At 35.2% G+C, this 16,843-nt stretch overlaps 1 protein-coding gene across 2 annotated transcripts in view; it reads left to right on the forward strand.

Annotated features, from left to right (window-relative positions):
• The window catches only part of STAG1 (STAG1 cohesin complex component), a 426,191-nt gene that overhangs the window by 106,705 nt on the left and 302,643 nt on the right, over window positions 1-16,843 (forward strand). Inside the window, exons 2-3 of one of the 2 annotated variants that reach the window (XM_078071550.1) lie at window positions 3,675-3,786; window positions 13,697-13,799. In XM_078071550.1, coding sequence (XP_077927676.1) covers window positions 3,758-3,786; window positions 13,697-13,799 — 132 coding nt within the window. In that variant the 5' untranslated portion in view covers window positions 3,675-3,757. Of the gene's footprint in view, window positions 1-3,674; window positions 3,787-13,696; window positions 13,800-16,843 lie in introns of those variants that run through there. The other variant, XM_078071557.1, reaches the window with a different exon arrangement.

Genomic DNA, 16,843 nt, shown 5'->3' on the forward strand with positions numbered 1-16,843 from the left:
TCTAAAAGCCTGGTGTGGACTTTCTTTTCAAAGCAAGGTGGTTACAGGCTAGAGCAGAAAGGGTGTACTCATGTGTTCTACCTTTAAAGGTGTATTGGTATAAAGTTAAAACTGTAATACTTTAAATAGCGTAAAGATATAGTGAGTATATTTTTATACTTAACTAATTCAACATATACTGGTAAGAGGAGTGTATATTGGCACGGTATTTTTAGGGAGAAATTTGGCAGTAAAAATTGTATAATGTTTTATAAATGTTCATCACAAGGAATCTGTCCTACAAATATGTTTGTGTAGTTGAGGAAGGATAGATGAGAGCATTGTATACAGTAGTAAAAAATTAGAGACATGCTAAATTTTCACTAAAGAATGGTTTAAATACTTTTTTTAAAAATACTTTTAAATGATCACTTTAAAGCATATACGTATTAAGAAACAGTAAATAAAACAAATGAGGTAGAATGTCCACAATGCTTTCCTGAGTGAAAAATACAAGTTGCATGGGAATATGTAAACCATTCCATCTTTGTGTTTCTTATATAAAGTTTTGTAAGCTTGTATGTTTATAAGAATTAGGTAATATGAATCTTCTGACTTTGTTTTTTTCCAGATTGATTCTTATAGTTCATTTTTCTTTTCCTATTTATTTGAGAATTATTTCAGTAATTTCTACAAAAAAATTCTGGTTGGATTTCAAAGAAAAGTGTTAATTTGCATGCAACATTTACCCCCAGTTTTTACTATGCTGTCTCTTTTTAGTCAGTCCTCTTCTTCCCCCAACCTCTAACAACCACTGATCTGTTCTTTGTCTTTGTACTTTTCCATAATATCTCATAAATGGAATTATATAGTATGTATATAGTCTATGCACTTGAGATTCATCAATATTGTGGCATGTATCAATCAGTAGCAGCCTTCCTTTTAATTGTTTGAAAGTATTTCATTGTGTGGATGTACCAGTCATTTGCTTTAGGCCATTTTGGGGGATGTTTCCCGTTTTTGGGAATTATGAATAAAGCTGCTTATAAACATTTGAATATATGTTTTTGTATGAATGTAAGCTTTCTTTTCACTTGGACAAATACCTAGGAGAGACATTGCTCAGTCATGGTTAATGTATATATAACTTTTTAAGGAACTGCCAACCTTTTTTCGGAAGTATATGCTATTTTTCATTCCCTTTAGCCATATGTGAAATTTCCTGTTGTTCTGTGTCCTCACCAACACTTGAAATGGTCTTTTTAATTTTAGTCATTCTAAACTCACACACAACCCCAAGATCACAACCTGAGCTGAAACGAAGAGTTGGAGACTTTAATCGACTCTGCCACTGAGCGCCCCTCCTTTGCTTTCTTTTTTACTCTCTTGATAGTGTCCTTGGATGCACAGAAGTTTCTGATTTTTTTTTAACATTTATTTGAGAGAGAGAGCACGAGTGTGCTTGTGAGCGGGGGGAGGGGCAGAGAGAGAGGAGAGAGAATCCCAGGTAGACTCCCCACTGAGTGCGGAACCTACTGGGGGCTTGATCCCATGACCCATGAGATCAGGACCTGGACCGAAACCAAGAGCCGGACGCTCAACTGACCGAGCCACCCAGGTGCCCCTACAAGTTTCTGATTTTGATGAAGTCCATCTTATCTATTTTTTCTTTTGCTGCCTATGCTTTTGGTGTCATATGTAAGAAATTAATGCCATGTAGAGTGTCATGAAGCTTTTGCTCTATATTTTCTGGAAAAGAGTTTAATAGTTTTAGCTCTTACATTTAGGTGTTTGATCTGTTTTGAGTTAATTTTTATATATGGTGTATGGTCATGGTACAGCTCCATTATTTTGTGTGTGAATGTCTACTCTTCCTAGTGTCATTTGTTGAAAAGACTGTCCTTTCCATGTTGCATGGTCTTGGCATCCTTGTGAAGATTCATTTGACAGTATATGTGAGGGTTTATTTCTGGGATCTTTTCCATTGTTCTTTGTTTGACTTAATGCCAGAAACATAGTCTTGATTATTGTCACTTTGTGGTAAGTTTTGAAATCAGGAAGTATGAGACCTCCAACTTTGGTCTTCTTTTTCAATATTGTTTTGGCTTTTAAGAGTCTCTTTCTTGAGATTCCAAACAAATTTTGGATGGAATTTTCTATTTCTGCAGAAATGTAATTGGGATATTGATAGCAATTGCATTGAATCTGTACATTGTTTTGGATAGTGTTGACCTCTTAACAATAAGTTTTCCTATTCATGAACAGTGGATGTCTTTCCATTTATTGGTGTCTTCTTTCATTTCTTTCAGCAGTGTTTTGTAGTTTTCAGCGTACAGGTCTTTCACCCTGGTTGTTTATTTTTTACTACTATGTTTTTAAACTTTTTTTTTTTTTTTAAGATTATTTATTTAGTTGAGAGAGAATGAGAGACAGAGCAGGGGAAGGGATGGAAGGAGGGGGAAAAGCAGACTCCTCGCTGAGCAGGGAGCCCGATGTGGGACTTGATCCCGGGACCCTGAGATCATGACCTGAGCTCAAGGCAGACGCTTAACCGACTGAACCACCCAGGTGCCCTGGTTGTTTATTTTTAATTATTTTATTCTTTCTGATAGTATTATAAGTGGAAAATTTCCCTTTATTTCCTTCTTGATTTGTTCATTTATAGTGTACAAAAACACAACCAAACTTTTTGTATTACTTTTTGTATGCTGCACCACTGATACATTTATTAGTTCTAATAAACACAATTGATTTTTGTATGTTATTTGCACCCTGCAACTTTTCTTTACTAGTATTTTGTTGCTGTTGATTCTCTGAGATTTTCTGTATATAAACTATTATGCCATCTCTGAATGGAGATAACTTAATTCTTTTCTGTTTGGATGTAATTCGTAACTCTTTCTTGCCTAATTGTCTCTTGTCTCTTGCTAGAACATACAGTGGTCATTTTCAAGGTGTGGTGAAAATGGACTTTATTGTTTTCTTCCTGATTTTGGGGGGGGAAAGCTTTTATTTTAGTCTTTCACCATTGATGAAGCTACCTATGTATTCTTCATAAGGGCCCTTTATCATATTAAGAAAGTTCCCTTTTTAGTTTTTAAAATGTTTTTATTATGAAAGAGTATTTGGCTTTTTGGTTTCCCTTGAGATTTTGCCAGATGCTTTCTGTCGTAAATTGAGATGGTCATGTAGTTCATTTTCCTTTCTTTCTATTAATGTATTAAATTGACCAATGTTTTTAAGTTGAACCACTCTTGCATTCCAGGAATAATTTCAGCTTGCCCATGGCATATATTACATTCAGTATGTAGTTGGATTCTGTTTGCTAGGTTTTTGTTTTTGTTTTTAGGATTTTTACATCAGTATCATCTGTTCAGATTTTCTATTTTTCTTGAGCCAGTTTTGGCAATTTGTGTGTTTCTAGGAATTTGTTCATTTAACAATGGGTTATGTAATTTATTGGTATACAGCTGTCCATTCTAATAATCGTTTAATTTCTGTAAGGTGGATAGCAATATTCCCACCTTCATTTGTGAGGTGATGGATATGTTAATTAATTTGATGGGGAGAAGTCCTTCACAATGTATATACATGTATCAAATCATCACATACGCTTTAAATATTGCACAACTTTGTCAATTATACCTCAGTAAAGCTGGAAATAAAATAATTGTCTTTTTTTTTTTAATTAACAGGATTGACTTTGAGGTTATTTAAAAGGTTTTGAGTTGTACAGCACTTGATTCTTTTGCTGCATTGTGGAAAGACCTCTTCAGCAATGATTACTTCAGAGCTACCAGTGTTACAGTAAGTATTAACAGTTTTCTTATTTTTTTTTTAAATGACATTTTTGTATATGAAATGCATAGGTTTTCTGATAGTTGAGCAGAATGTCTGAAATCAAACAACTGTTAGATTGTATAATTACTATATCTGTGCATGGCCCTTGCTATCATAATATCAATATTTTTGTGGTATTGAGTGAAGATGTTACTCTCCTTATCAGGGGTCAGCACGCTGTGACCCATAGACCAAATCTGGCATGCTGCTTGTTTTTTATAAATAAAGTGTTATTGGTACAGAGCCATTTTTATTCTTTTACAAATTGTTTGACTGCTCTTGTGCTACAAGTTGTTATAGAGAATGAATTGCCTGCAAAGTGTAAATATTTTGTTGGGCCATTTACAGAAGTTTATAAACTCCTATCCTATATCGTACTGTTTCTCCAACACATACCCTCCCACTTCCCCCACCTTATTTTCCTGAGATTGTGATTGTTGGACCATTCTGGTTGCATTAGCATTTCTGGTAGCATCTCATTAGATTTGTTGGAGTTGTAGGACAGATCTAGAATTGGGTCTTACTTTGTATTCTTTGGGAAATACAATCAGTGTAGTAGCAGATACTTTCCCTTTTGTAGGTTTCATCAAGATGCAAATTAGGAATCTGCATACTGTGATCCTGTATGAGAACAGTGGTTTAGATATAATGAAAGTGATCAACAGTTTATGGAATTATTTATATTTTTATTGCCCCAGTTCATTTATATACCTCTTTCCCAAGAGATTGCAGGCACCTTTTAATTAGTTTCCTGGCCTTGTGTTTTTCCTTCTGTCTGAATTTCTTGACCTGCTTGAAAAACTATCAATACCTATCCTCCTTTCCCCCCCCAAATATAGAAGATAAAATGTAAACCCTTTCTAATTAATTAACTCATGTATCTTAATACTTCTTAACTTAAAGAATTTTGGAGGTCTTCGCATAATATTTTCTTTCTTTCTTTCTTTTAATCTTTGTCCTGCCAGCAGTCCTGCTCTTACCTGGCAAGCTCAGTAATCCTATAGGTCTTAGCTGATGTGTCATGCCGCCAGCACAACTTTTCTTTTCCCTTAAAGTTGGGGTAGGTTTCCTCCTGTGGTCCTGTAATGTTCTTTGCTTTTCTTCTAGCACCATACTTAACATAATGTTTTATAACCCTTGTTTCTGCCTAAACTGCACTTTTTTATCTTATACTATTAGGTATTAGATTAGGCCCATTAGAAATATCTTTGATTAAATACGGAACAGAGGTTGTATTTAAATACATGTTGTATTTAAAGAGAAGTTGTATTGACACAATAGTATTTAACATCATTTTTTGGTAACTGAATTTTTTTCATTAAAATGTAAACCTGTATTATGATTATGGGTAGTAGATAGTGGTGATCTGGTAGGTGGGTAAATGAACTTTGCTTTCCTTCTGTCAGTGGGAGATTTTACTCTCGGTCATTTGAGATCTAAGGAACATTTATTGGGGGCATACAGTTCTCTGAGGATTTTGACATATATTTTAGCAGCATATGTTACCTTCTTTAATCCAGCCAGCCAGCAATACCATGTCTGCATTGTAATGAAAGGAAATACATTTCTCAGTATTTGTAAACTTCAGGTTCCGTCATTTGTAAAGTGAAGACAGTATATGAGAAATTGATCTCAGTGCACCTGGGTGGCTCAGGCGGTTGAGTGTCTGACTCTTGATCTCAGTTCTTGATCTCAGGGTTGTGAGTCCGAGCCCTGTGTTGGGCTCCATCCTGGGCGTGGAGCCTACTTCAAAAAAAGAGGGAGAAAAGAAATTGATTCTCTACAGTCTCCTCAAAAACAAAAATATTTTGACCCATCAGTTCTTAATGTTTAATTCAGTAATAATTATTATAAGTAGACACAAGAAAGGTAATTCCAGTGAGTGACCTTGTTTTTTTTTAAATTTTTTTGTGACCTTGTTATTTCTTTTTTTTTTTTTTAAAGATTTTTATTTATTTATTGAGAGAGAGAGAATGATAGAGAGAGAGCATGAGAGGGAGGAGGGTCAGAGGGAGAAGCAGACTCCCTGCTGAGCAGGGAGCCCGATGCGGGACTCGATCCCGGGACTCCAGGATCATGACCTGAGCCGAAGGCAGTCGCTTAACCAACTGAGCCACCCAGGCACTCGACCTTGTTATTTCTTAGCTTACTTAGATATTATTATCACTGATGAATTTGTCACCTTAGTGATGTTTACTATTAGGCACTGTAAAATATTATCAGTTACCACATATTTTTATATTCTGCTACATAATACAGTATCTGAAGGTATGTTAGGTTCTGGGGCGAAAGAGCATGTAGTAGAGATTCAGTCCGTGTTGTCATGAAGCTTATATAAATAGGTATTAATGAAATAATCACAAATATATAGATCTGCCATTATGGGTGCTAGGAAGGTACATTAGAGAATTTTGTGAGAATTTTACCACATGCCTTGATTTAGTCTACTTTTCTATGGAAAAGACAATTGAGCTTAACTCTGAAGCAGAGGAAAGGTTTGGAAAGAAGAAGAGATAGGGTATTAATTTCAGGTTGAAGGAATGGCATGTACAGAGACCCTGAGTTAAGAGGAATCATGGTATGTTTGAGAGACTGAAATAAAGCTGTTCTTCCTCTTTTTTCTTTTTTCAGGGTTGGGGATGGAGAGTGACATGAGATTAAGGCTTGTGAGCTTGTGAGTAGAGTGGGGCTATATCATACAGGGACCTGCTTGAATGATATTAGGAATTTTGAGTTTTTCTTTGTAGGGACAGGAAGAAGTCACTTTAGGATTTTAAGAATGGAAGAGATGCATGGGAAAGATTTAGAAAATCACTCTCAGAGTAGTATAGTGATTATTTGGGAGAGGCACCAGTAGAAGCAAGGAGACCTATTAGGAGGAGGATATTGCAGTATGCAAGCCAGTTAAATGTTGACAACTTGAACTGGAGTGATTACAGTGCAAATGGAGAGAGAGAGACAGAATTTAGAGAGTTTTAGGGAATAAAAATTCATTCTTATAAGATTTGATCTGGTTCTTCCACTTTCTTAACTTCTGTCTAGTAGTATTATAAATGTGAACATTAGCCATTGGTAGGGTTTTTGTAGTTTTTTTGCAGCAGTTGGTCAAAGTTTGAATTTTTGATCAAGCATTCTGTGTCTGTTCTAGAGAGAAATTTGTTACTATGTAATAAGAGTTATTGTATAAGGACAATTGTTTTAGCTCTTTAATAGTTTAAAGCTAGAGATAATCTAAGTGCTCACTGATAGGGAAGTAATTAAATAAATTTCATATGTATGATGAAGAGTACTATTCCAGACTTCTTTGTACTTGTATGGAAGATTCCTATTAATTAAAAATTTTAAAACTGAAATACAGTTAGAAGAAGAAAGTAAAACAAATAAGCAAATAAATCATATTTTGTTATATATTTTTATGTGTAAAAATATAAATAATTATGGCAGGGTAGTGGTCAAACTGTTATTCTTCAGATTGGGATTCAGAGTTAGGGAGGGTGTGATAATATGAAACTCTTCCTTGTATTCTTATATCCTCTCTATTGCTTGAAGTAAAAAAGATTATATATGTATTCTTGTATATTGTAATAAACACACATACACACATGTACTAATTGTAATGTATTAGTAATTTGTTGGTAATAGCCATCACCTTTTAAACTGGCTGCAGTTGGCAGAATTAGAAAATAAATTGTATCTTTCTCTTTTATCAGTAAAGTGTAGTGCTCAAGGATAAATTATTTTCATGAATGGGTTACATATTATATGCTAAAACAAACGTGTTCCTATAGTTGCTTTCTGATTTAAAGCATCAAAAGCACTAGTAGATTCTGTCCACACAAGAGAAAAAGAAAACATAATATTTGCAGTCTAGTATCCTGACATGGAGATAGAGAATTCAGGTTTACCTTGAAATCTAAGTGGACTGTGCCACTTACTAGGTATGTGACTATGGACAAGATTATCATATTTTCAGATCTTTCATTTGTTTGTATTGATATAATATGTTTTCTTATGAGGTTTTTGTGCATGTTTATTGTAGATAATGTATATAAATAGCACACAGTATATGTAAACATAATCTGGTCTAAATTGAGGAAAAATGCAGTATGATTTATTATTCTTTAGTGGAGATGAATAAGATGAACTAGATCAGGAATTGACTACTACTAGTGGCTCAGATTCCTGCTTTTCTGAATATTATTGGACTACAGACATGTCCATTCACTTACATATTATATATGGCTGCATTCAGGCTATGATGGTAGAGTTGAATAATAGACAGACTTGAAGACCCCCAAGCCTAATATATTTACTGTGTAGCCCTGGACTAGATCAATATTATTTATAATTTTAATTTTATTTTTTAAAAAGTTTTATAAAAACTTTCATTCCAGTATAATGAATATATATTGTTATAGTAGTTTCAGGGTAAAATACAGTGATTCAATGCTTTGTGAATCCCTTGACTGATTTTTATAGACATACTTATTTTTACTGCTTCCTACTTTTATTACTCTTGCTTTATGGTATTTCCTTTCCATTCAGAAAGTCCCCTTTAACATTTCTTGTAAGGCTGGTGTAGTCGTCATGAACTACTTTAACTTTTGTGTGTCTAGGAAACTATTTCTCCTTGTATTCTGAATGATAGCCTTGCTGGATCGAGTATTCTTGATTACAAGTCTTTTCCCTTCAGCACTTCCTTTCAGTGGCACAGTATATTGTGCCACTCTCTTTTGGTCTGCAAAGTTTCTGCTGAAAAATCAGCCGATTGCCTGATGGGGTTTTCCTTGTATGTAATTGTTTCCTTTTCTCTTGCTGCTTTTAAAATGCTCTCTTTATCACTACTTTTTACCATTTTAATTACAATGTGTTTTGGTGGGCACCTCCTTGGGTTGATTTTTTGGGGGGGCCCTCTCTACCTCCTGGATGTGGATTTTTGTTTCCTTCCCCAGGTTCAGGAAGCTTTTGCTATTACTTTTTCAGATAAATTTTATTCCCCCTTTTCTCTCCTTTCTTTTTCTGGGATTCCCTATAATGCAAATGTTATGCTTATTGGTATCACTGAGTTCCTTATGTCTTTTTTTTTTTTTTTAAAGATGTTATTTATTTATTTTTCAGAGAGAGAGTGAGAGTGCACAAGCAGGGGGAGTGGCAGGCAGAGGGAGAAGCAGGCTCCCTGCTGAGCAAGGAGCCTGATGCTGGACTCTATCCCAGGACCTCAGGATCATGACCTGAGCCGAAGGCAGATCCTTAACCAACTGAGCCATCCAGGCATCCTGCTTGAGTCTGTTTCCATTTATTATTATCATTATTTCCTCTCTCCTGTTCAGCTTCATTGCTTTTCATTAGTCTGTCCTCCAGTTTGCTGATACATTTGCTTCCTCTAGTCTACTGTTTATTCCCTCTAGTGTATTTTTAATTTCAATTATTGAGTTCTTCATCTCTGACTGGTTCTTTTTTATATTTTCTATCTCTTTGTTAAGGCTCTCTTTGAGGTCCTCTACTCCTTTTTCAAATCCAGTGAGTATCTTTATGACTGTTACTTTAAATCTTCTCTCAGGCATATTACCTCCATTTCATTTTAGGTCTCTAGCTGTGATTTTGTCCTGTTCTTTTATTTGGGACATATTCCTCTGTCTCCTCATTTTTTTCTAACTCTCTGTGTCTTATGTTTTGTCTCTGTGTTTTAGGAAAGTCAGCTACATCTCCTCCTATTGAGTTCCCTACAGTGCAGTGTCCCCTGTTCACCCAAACCTTTGGTTTCAGGGGTGTCTCCTGTGAGTGTTTTATGCAGCTTGCTTTTGTGGCTGAGCTGCATTTGCCTTCAGTCTGGTCCTCTGTGATGGCTCTTTCTGCCTGTTGTGGGCAGGGTTTGGTTCTTTGTTATTAGTGTGCCTGTCTGGGTGGTCTTGGGATTTAGTTAGGTCAGGACAGGCATTTGCCAGAGCTGCAGTAGCACCAAACTGCAGGGTACTCTCCCTGTGTTGACCCATGAGAAACTTTCATTGGTGGGGAGTGCCTGCGTCAGACCAGCTGTCTGCCTCCAGCCCATTGCCTGGACTGCAGTCAAACTGGTATGTTGGTTTTCTTCCCCTTTACCCAGGGCAGGAGTCATGTTAGTCCCTGTTGGGACTGCTTGCACATTTCCCTGCCTGTGGCACAGCTTTGGATAGACTCCTGTAGAGGCAGGGCTGGAGGGGGTGGGTCCACAGGAAAGCATGAGAGTGAGAGAGCTGTTTTAGCAAGCTAGATGGAGAGTGTGTTTGTACTGGGTCTGTATGTGTCCATGTATCTAGGCTGAGTGATGGGGAGGGAAATGGCACCTGCCAGCTCTTTTGTTCTTGGAGAAGTCTCCCAAAGATCCCTGCCCCTCCAGCATATGTTCTGAGGTTAGTAAACAAATCTCCCTTCCGTAACCCAAGTCGTTTTTCAGACTGCTGCTTCTGTTCTGTATCTCCTTGGGGCTGTTTGTTATGCTATTTCATGCCTTTTTTTTTTTTTTTAAAGGACAGGGACTGTTTTGTATTGCCCTCTAGCTCTCCCAGAGGCAGCCTGCTGATTTTTTTTAAAGTTCCTGGTGTTAAGCCCCAGTGATTGTAAGAACTTGCAAAGTTAAGCCCCTCTGGTTTTTAAAGCCAAATGTTATGGTGATTAGTCTTCCTAGTGGGGGTCCTACATGCATGGGGTGCCTGGTGTGCCTGGTGTGGTGTCTTTTCTACTCTCCTGTCTGTGCCTTTGGCTTTTCCTGCCCTCTCAAGGACAGTCTTGTGGGTCTGTTTGGCTCCCAACAAGTCTTTGTCCTTCCTCCCCTCTTTGATGTGGCCTCTTCTCTACATTTACCTGTGGGGAGTCTGTTGGTGACAGTCTTTTGGTTGTTTTCCGGGTTATATAATCTTGATGTTGGTGTTATCTAGTGTATCTGTGGGTTGATGTGAGCCTAGGATCCTCCTACTGTGCCATCTTCCTCGGAAATCTGTCTTTTTTCTGTTTACGGTTTTAAATACCAGATCACCTTTGAAGATTTGCAAGTAAGGAAATAATTGTGATGTTAAGAATGTTACTGGCAATATGTCATATAGAATGCCTTGCATGAGGGAAATAGAAATAGATAAGTTGAGATTAATTCAGGGAGTGGTGATTATGGTACTCATCATGGAAAGAATTGGAGAATTATTATATGGAGGATAACTTGGGAGCACTTGTTAGCTAATGGCACAAGAGGAAGATTGATATGATTCTAGGAATATGAGTAAGACAGGATAACGGTGACCATAATAAATTTGCATAACAACTTAAAGTACACTCATGCATTAACTAAATAAATCAGTTAATTATATTGCCATGAGCAGAGAGCTAGAAATAAGTCAGTGTTGGACTTAATTTTTATATGTGGTATTTGGTGAATTTGATGTGGCATTCAAAGAAGCATGTTACATGTGACTTAAAAATCTCGAATTATAGATGATCCAGGTCTATTTTTAAAATTTTTTAAAATTTAAATTCAATTTAATTAACATAGTGTATTATTAGTTTCAGGGGTAGAGTTTGTGATTCGTCACTTGCATATAATACCCAGTGCTCATTACATCATGCACCCTCCTTAATGCCCATCACCCACTTACCCCATCCCACCACCCACCTCCCCTCCAGGAACCCCAGTTTGTTTCCTGGAGTTAAGAGTCTCTTATGGTTTGCCTTCCTCTCTGTTTTTATCTTATTTTTCCTTCCCTTCTCCTATGATCCTCTGTTTTGTTTCTTAAATTTCACATATGAGTGAAATCATATAGTATTTGTCTTTCCCTCACTGACTGATTATTTCGCTTAGCATAATACCCTCTAGTTCCATCCATGTCGTTGCAAATGGCAAGATTTCATTGTATATATATATGTACCATATCTTCTTTATCCATTCATCTGTCGGTGGACATCGGGGCTCTTTCCAAACTTTGGCTATTGTGGACATTGCTGCTGTAAACATTGGGGTGCGTGTGCCCCTTCAAATCACTAGTTTTTTATCCTTCTGGTAAATACCTAGTAGCGCAATTGCTGGGTCATAGGGTAGTTCTATTTTTAACTCTTTTGAGGAACCTCCATACTGTTTTCCAGAGTGGCTGTACCAGTTTGCATTCACATCAACAGTGTAAGAGGGTTCCCATTTCTCCGCATCCTCTCCAACATCTGTTATTTCCTAAGTTGTTAATTTTAGCCATTCTGATTGGTGTGGGGTGGTATCTCAATGTGGTTTTGATTTGAATTTTCCTGATGGCTAATGATGACGAACATATTTTCATGTGTCTGTTAGCCATTTGTATGTCTTCTTTGGAGAAATGGGTGATCAGGTCTGTTGATAATGTATTGAAGTGAAAGAAGTTATACATCAACTGGATGAGATCTCCCGGAGACTGTGGTAAAAAGGGAACAGTAGCTGACACTAAAGAATTGAGCTTTATGCAATTGACACAAAGAGGAAATGATAGTGAGAGCATTCATTGAAGCAGATGGAGAAATAATAGATTGTGTGTTGGACTCCCCTTTGCTGTATTCCCTTTGTTGTATTTGCAGTTTTATGCATATCTTTATACTGTTAGTAACATAAAATTTAGTGAAGAAGTTGTTGTTCGTACTATCTGTATCTTTTCAGTGGTGTGCTAGAGCCAGCCTGTACTGTCCTGGAGAGCTGAATATTAAATTTACAGGAATTTTGTGACCCAGTTAAATTAACATTGTCATTATAAAAATACAATAAAATATATTAATTTTATGTACTTAAAATTAAATCATATTAAAAATAAAAGTAACAAATCCTCAAAACTCACCACTTTCTAATTATTTTACGTGTTGTTGTTTTCTACATTTTTGAATTTTTTATTTACACCTATTCTATTTATATGGTAGAAATACTTTTTAGTGGTGCACTACTACTGTTCATTACTTCTCAAGTCTGTTGATATCACTTTGGCAGTTTGAAATTGTGGTAGGAATATTTACATTATGAAAAGCAGTAAACACTACAGATCAGGGCTCAATTTATTGTTTTGTCATTTGTCTCTAGACCTAAAGTGATGAAGTTATTGTTAATAATGCAGATTAAATTTAAAGGTATATCAGGTTTATAGCTATTATAATATAATATATAATATAATATACTTCCTCTGATAGTGAGGAAGTGTCCTTCTAGTATTTGAGAACTGTTACTGATTCAGTAAGAAGTTGCCCACACCACTGACCAATGAGTGAAGTTCTAACAAATGTCTTTGTCATTTCACTTGTATCCTATTCATTAAGTGAACAAAATTATCAGTGATCTTTCATTTCAAAACTGTGTTTGTTCATCACTTGCAACCAAAGGTTAGGTAGGGACACAAGAATGGCAAAATTATCATTTTATGTGAATTGATTAGTTGTATGGAATTTACAATAAGAATATTGTGTATTTTTTTATTGTCAGTAAATTGTTATATATCTGTTATAACATTTTTAATCATATTTTTTTTGAAGAGCCAGTTGTTAAACTTTTACTAGCACACTGTTGACTTTCATGATTTTTAAAAAATGAATAAAATTCCTAAGACTTAAATTTTTGTATTGATGAATTCATCTTTTACAACTGAATTTTCATTTATATTTTATATAGCAGCTGCCATTTCCACAATCATTTCCTTCTCTTTGTTTATCTATCATTTGGGGATTCATGTCACTTAATGTTATGTGATACAGGCAGGAAGGATAACTCAGTTTCCTAAAGATTTTTTCTGGAAGTGGAAGAAAAAACACTTCTTATCAGCCATATTCCAGGAGGTAAGGAAAGTAGTGGAACAGAACTGCATTGTATATATGAATTAATTTGTTCGCTAAAATAATATATCACATTTTCTAGGGACTCAACTAATGAAACTACTGCCCATTCTGATGCTGGCAGCGAACTTGAAGAGACAGAGATCAAAGGAAAAAGAAAAAGGGGTCGTCCTGGTCGGCCTCCAGTATGTATTATACTTGTCTTTGTTCTTGTAATGGTTACTGAGTAAAGGGGCTTGATATAAGCTGTTTGTTAATTCTAGTTCTGTTAATACTTTTTAAAAATTTTGGTGGCATATTAGAGATTCTTGGAAACTTCGCTTCATGAATTGGATTGACAGTGATCAGAAAAGGAATTTGATTTTAGTATCTTTTCTGCTCTCCATGCTTCACTTGTAAATAAATTATGATCCATATAAAGACATGGAGAAGATGATTAATATGAAATCAGATGTAGTTAGTTATGACTTCCCTGCGTTTTAGATGCAACTCTGATTTCTTGTGAGCTCTTAAGTGTGCATTTTGGTAGTATTTAGTTTGGGATTTTGGCCCAGTGTCAATATATTCTCATTGATACATGACTGAGAAGTTTAGAAGAACTCTGGATATCCATACTTTGAGAGGATATCTTTATATATTTTTGAGTACACCAGTCATCATTCAGTTTAAGGTAGCATAAGCTCTCAGAGACAGTATCACTCACCATGTCAAGGGGTAAGGTTTGTACTATTCTGCACTCATTTTTATGATATGATTTGGTATTAGCAATTTTTTTTCTATTTTATGAAAGTTCTTATTATGGAAAATTTCAGTCTCCTTTTGTGAGAAGCATAATACTATAATGAACTCTCCATATAACCATTACCCAGCTACAGCAGCTATCAAGTTATGGCTAATCTTTCATTTCTCCACCCCGTATTTCCTTCCCATTTTATTTTCAAGTTATGTAGACATCATTCCATCTGTAAATATTTCAGAATGCATTTCTAAAAAATACGGGCTTGCTTTTTCTTCTTAAAATTTTTATCATTGAAGTATAGTTGACATATAATGTTTTATTAGTTCCAGGTGTACAACATAGTGATTTGACCATTCTATGTATGATGCAGTGGTCACCATGATAAGTGTAATTACTACCTGTCACCGTACAGTGTTAATACAGTATTATTGACTATATTCCCTAAGCTGTATTTTTTATCCTTGTGACTAATTTAGTTTGTAACTGGAAGTTTGTACCCCTTAATCCCCTTTACTTATTTTGCTCACCCACCCCCTCAACTCCTCCCCCTGCCCCTTTGGCAACCACCACTTTGTTCCCTGTCTTTATGAATCGCTTTCTGTCTTCTTTGTTTTGTTTTTTAGGTTTCACATATAAATGAAATCATATGGTATTTGTCTTTCTCCATCTAACTTATTTTACTTAGCATAATACACTGTAAATCAATCCATGTTGTATGGATGTCCATCCATTTGCTATACAGATAGAAAGATTTCAGTTTTCTTTATGGCTGAATAATATTCCAATATATGTGTGTGTGTGTGTATGTATCTCCTTTATCCATTTATCTATCAATGGACAATTTAGGTTTTTTCTGTATCTTAGCTATTTTAAATAATGCTGCAATGAACATAGGGCTGCATAGATCTTTTTGAATTAGTCTTTTCATTTGCTTTGGGTAAATACCCAGTAGTGGAATTACTAGGTCATATGGCATTTCTATTTTTAATTTTTTGAGGAATCTCCATACTGGTTTTCATAGTAGCTGTACCAGTTACATTCCCACTAACAGTAAATGAAAGTTCCCTTCCTCCACATCCTTGCTAGCACTTGTTATTTGTTTTTTTTGTTTTTTTTTTTGTTTTTTTTTGATACTAGACATTCTAACTGGTGTGATGTGATACCTTATTGTGGTTTTGATTTGCATTTCTTTGATGATTATTAATGTTCAACATCTTTTCATGTGTCTGTTGGTCATCTGTATGTCTTCTTAGGAAAAATGTCTATTTAGGTCCTCTGCCCAGGACTTGATTTATCTTTATTTTACAATAAATATCATTATCATACTCAAGATAAAAATATTGTATAAATATCACCAAATAACAACTTTAAAGTTTATAATCATTTCCTAAATATTATCATTTTTAAGGTATAGTTTGTTGGTTTGAATCATGATGCAAATAAAATCCACTGGTTGCAATTGATGGTAATGTTAATGGTAATATTAACCAGTTATTATAAATATGTCCTTGCAACTTTTTTTTATGTTACTGCTATTCTATCCATGTTTCTTTGCCTCAGTTTTTAGTTAGCCTCAGTGAATCTTCATAACCTTTAATTTTCTAGCACAATCTTAAATTTAAAAAAAGGTTAGAGGGATGACTTCTACCATTTTCTCTACACTCATATATTCCACCTTTATTTAAAAGGAAAAAATTGTGGAGGAAAAACATACATTAAAATCACTCTTTATAATACTTCTCAATTTTGTTAGAATATTTGGTGGTAGAATATTCCTTATGAAAGCATTTTTGGAAAAGTGAAAGAGTTTTACACTTGGATGCTGGAGACTATTCTCCTTACTATCACTGTATGATTTTTCTGAGGCTATAGGCAAGTTACATTGTTTTCACTAGGATTCAGGAGTTATACGTGCAAATTGGAAAAAGACTAAACTTGCTTGAAGGTAGGAGAATGAACTGCCTGTATGATTACTTATTTGAATTTGTTTTCCTCCAACTGAAATTCTTAACTTCATAAGATTCAGATTAAGTGCTTCCTTCTTCAAGAACGCCTTTTTTTTTCCTAAAGAGAATTTATCACCTCTTCAACAAGCTATTATGTTATTCTTTAGAACGTGTCTAATTTTGATGTGTCTATAGCTGCATTCCTATAATATTTTTGCTTTTCTTGTTGAAAAGGAGTATGCATATCCAAATTTAGCTCCTCTGTGGTTAGAAATATTTAATTTTTACTAAAATTGCTACTCCATAATCTAATAGGTAAATAGTGCATTTCCATCCCATGTTTATAGAATTGAAGAAGAGTTTGCCAGGATAGGATAGTGCATTCTAGAGACTTGTGTTAGACTTTAGTCCATATTTTCATATGTATCTACCCAGTTCATGGGTATCTATACTTCCTTCCACCTGACTCAAGCCCATTTCTTGATCTTGAAAACAACACAACTTCCTGAATTTCTACCCTGGCTTTGCACTAAGCTGATGCTAT

Source organism: Halichoerus grypus, chromosome 1, assembly GCF_964656455.1.
Source record: "Halichoerus grypus chromosome 1, mHalGry1.hap1.1, whole genome shotgun sequence".
Taxonomy (NCBI): Eukaryota; Metazoa; Chordata; class Mammalia; order Carnivora; family Phocidae; genus Halichoerus; species Halichoerus grypus.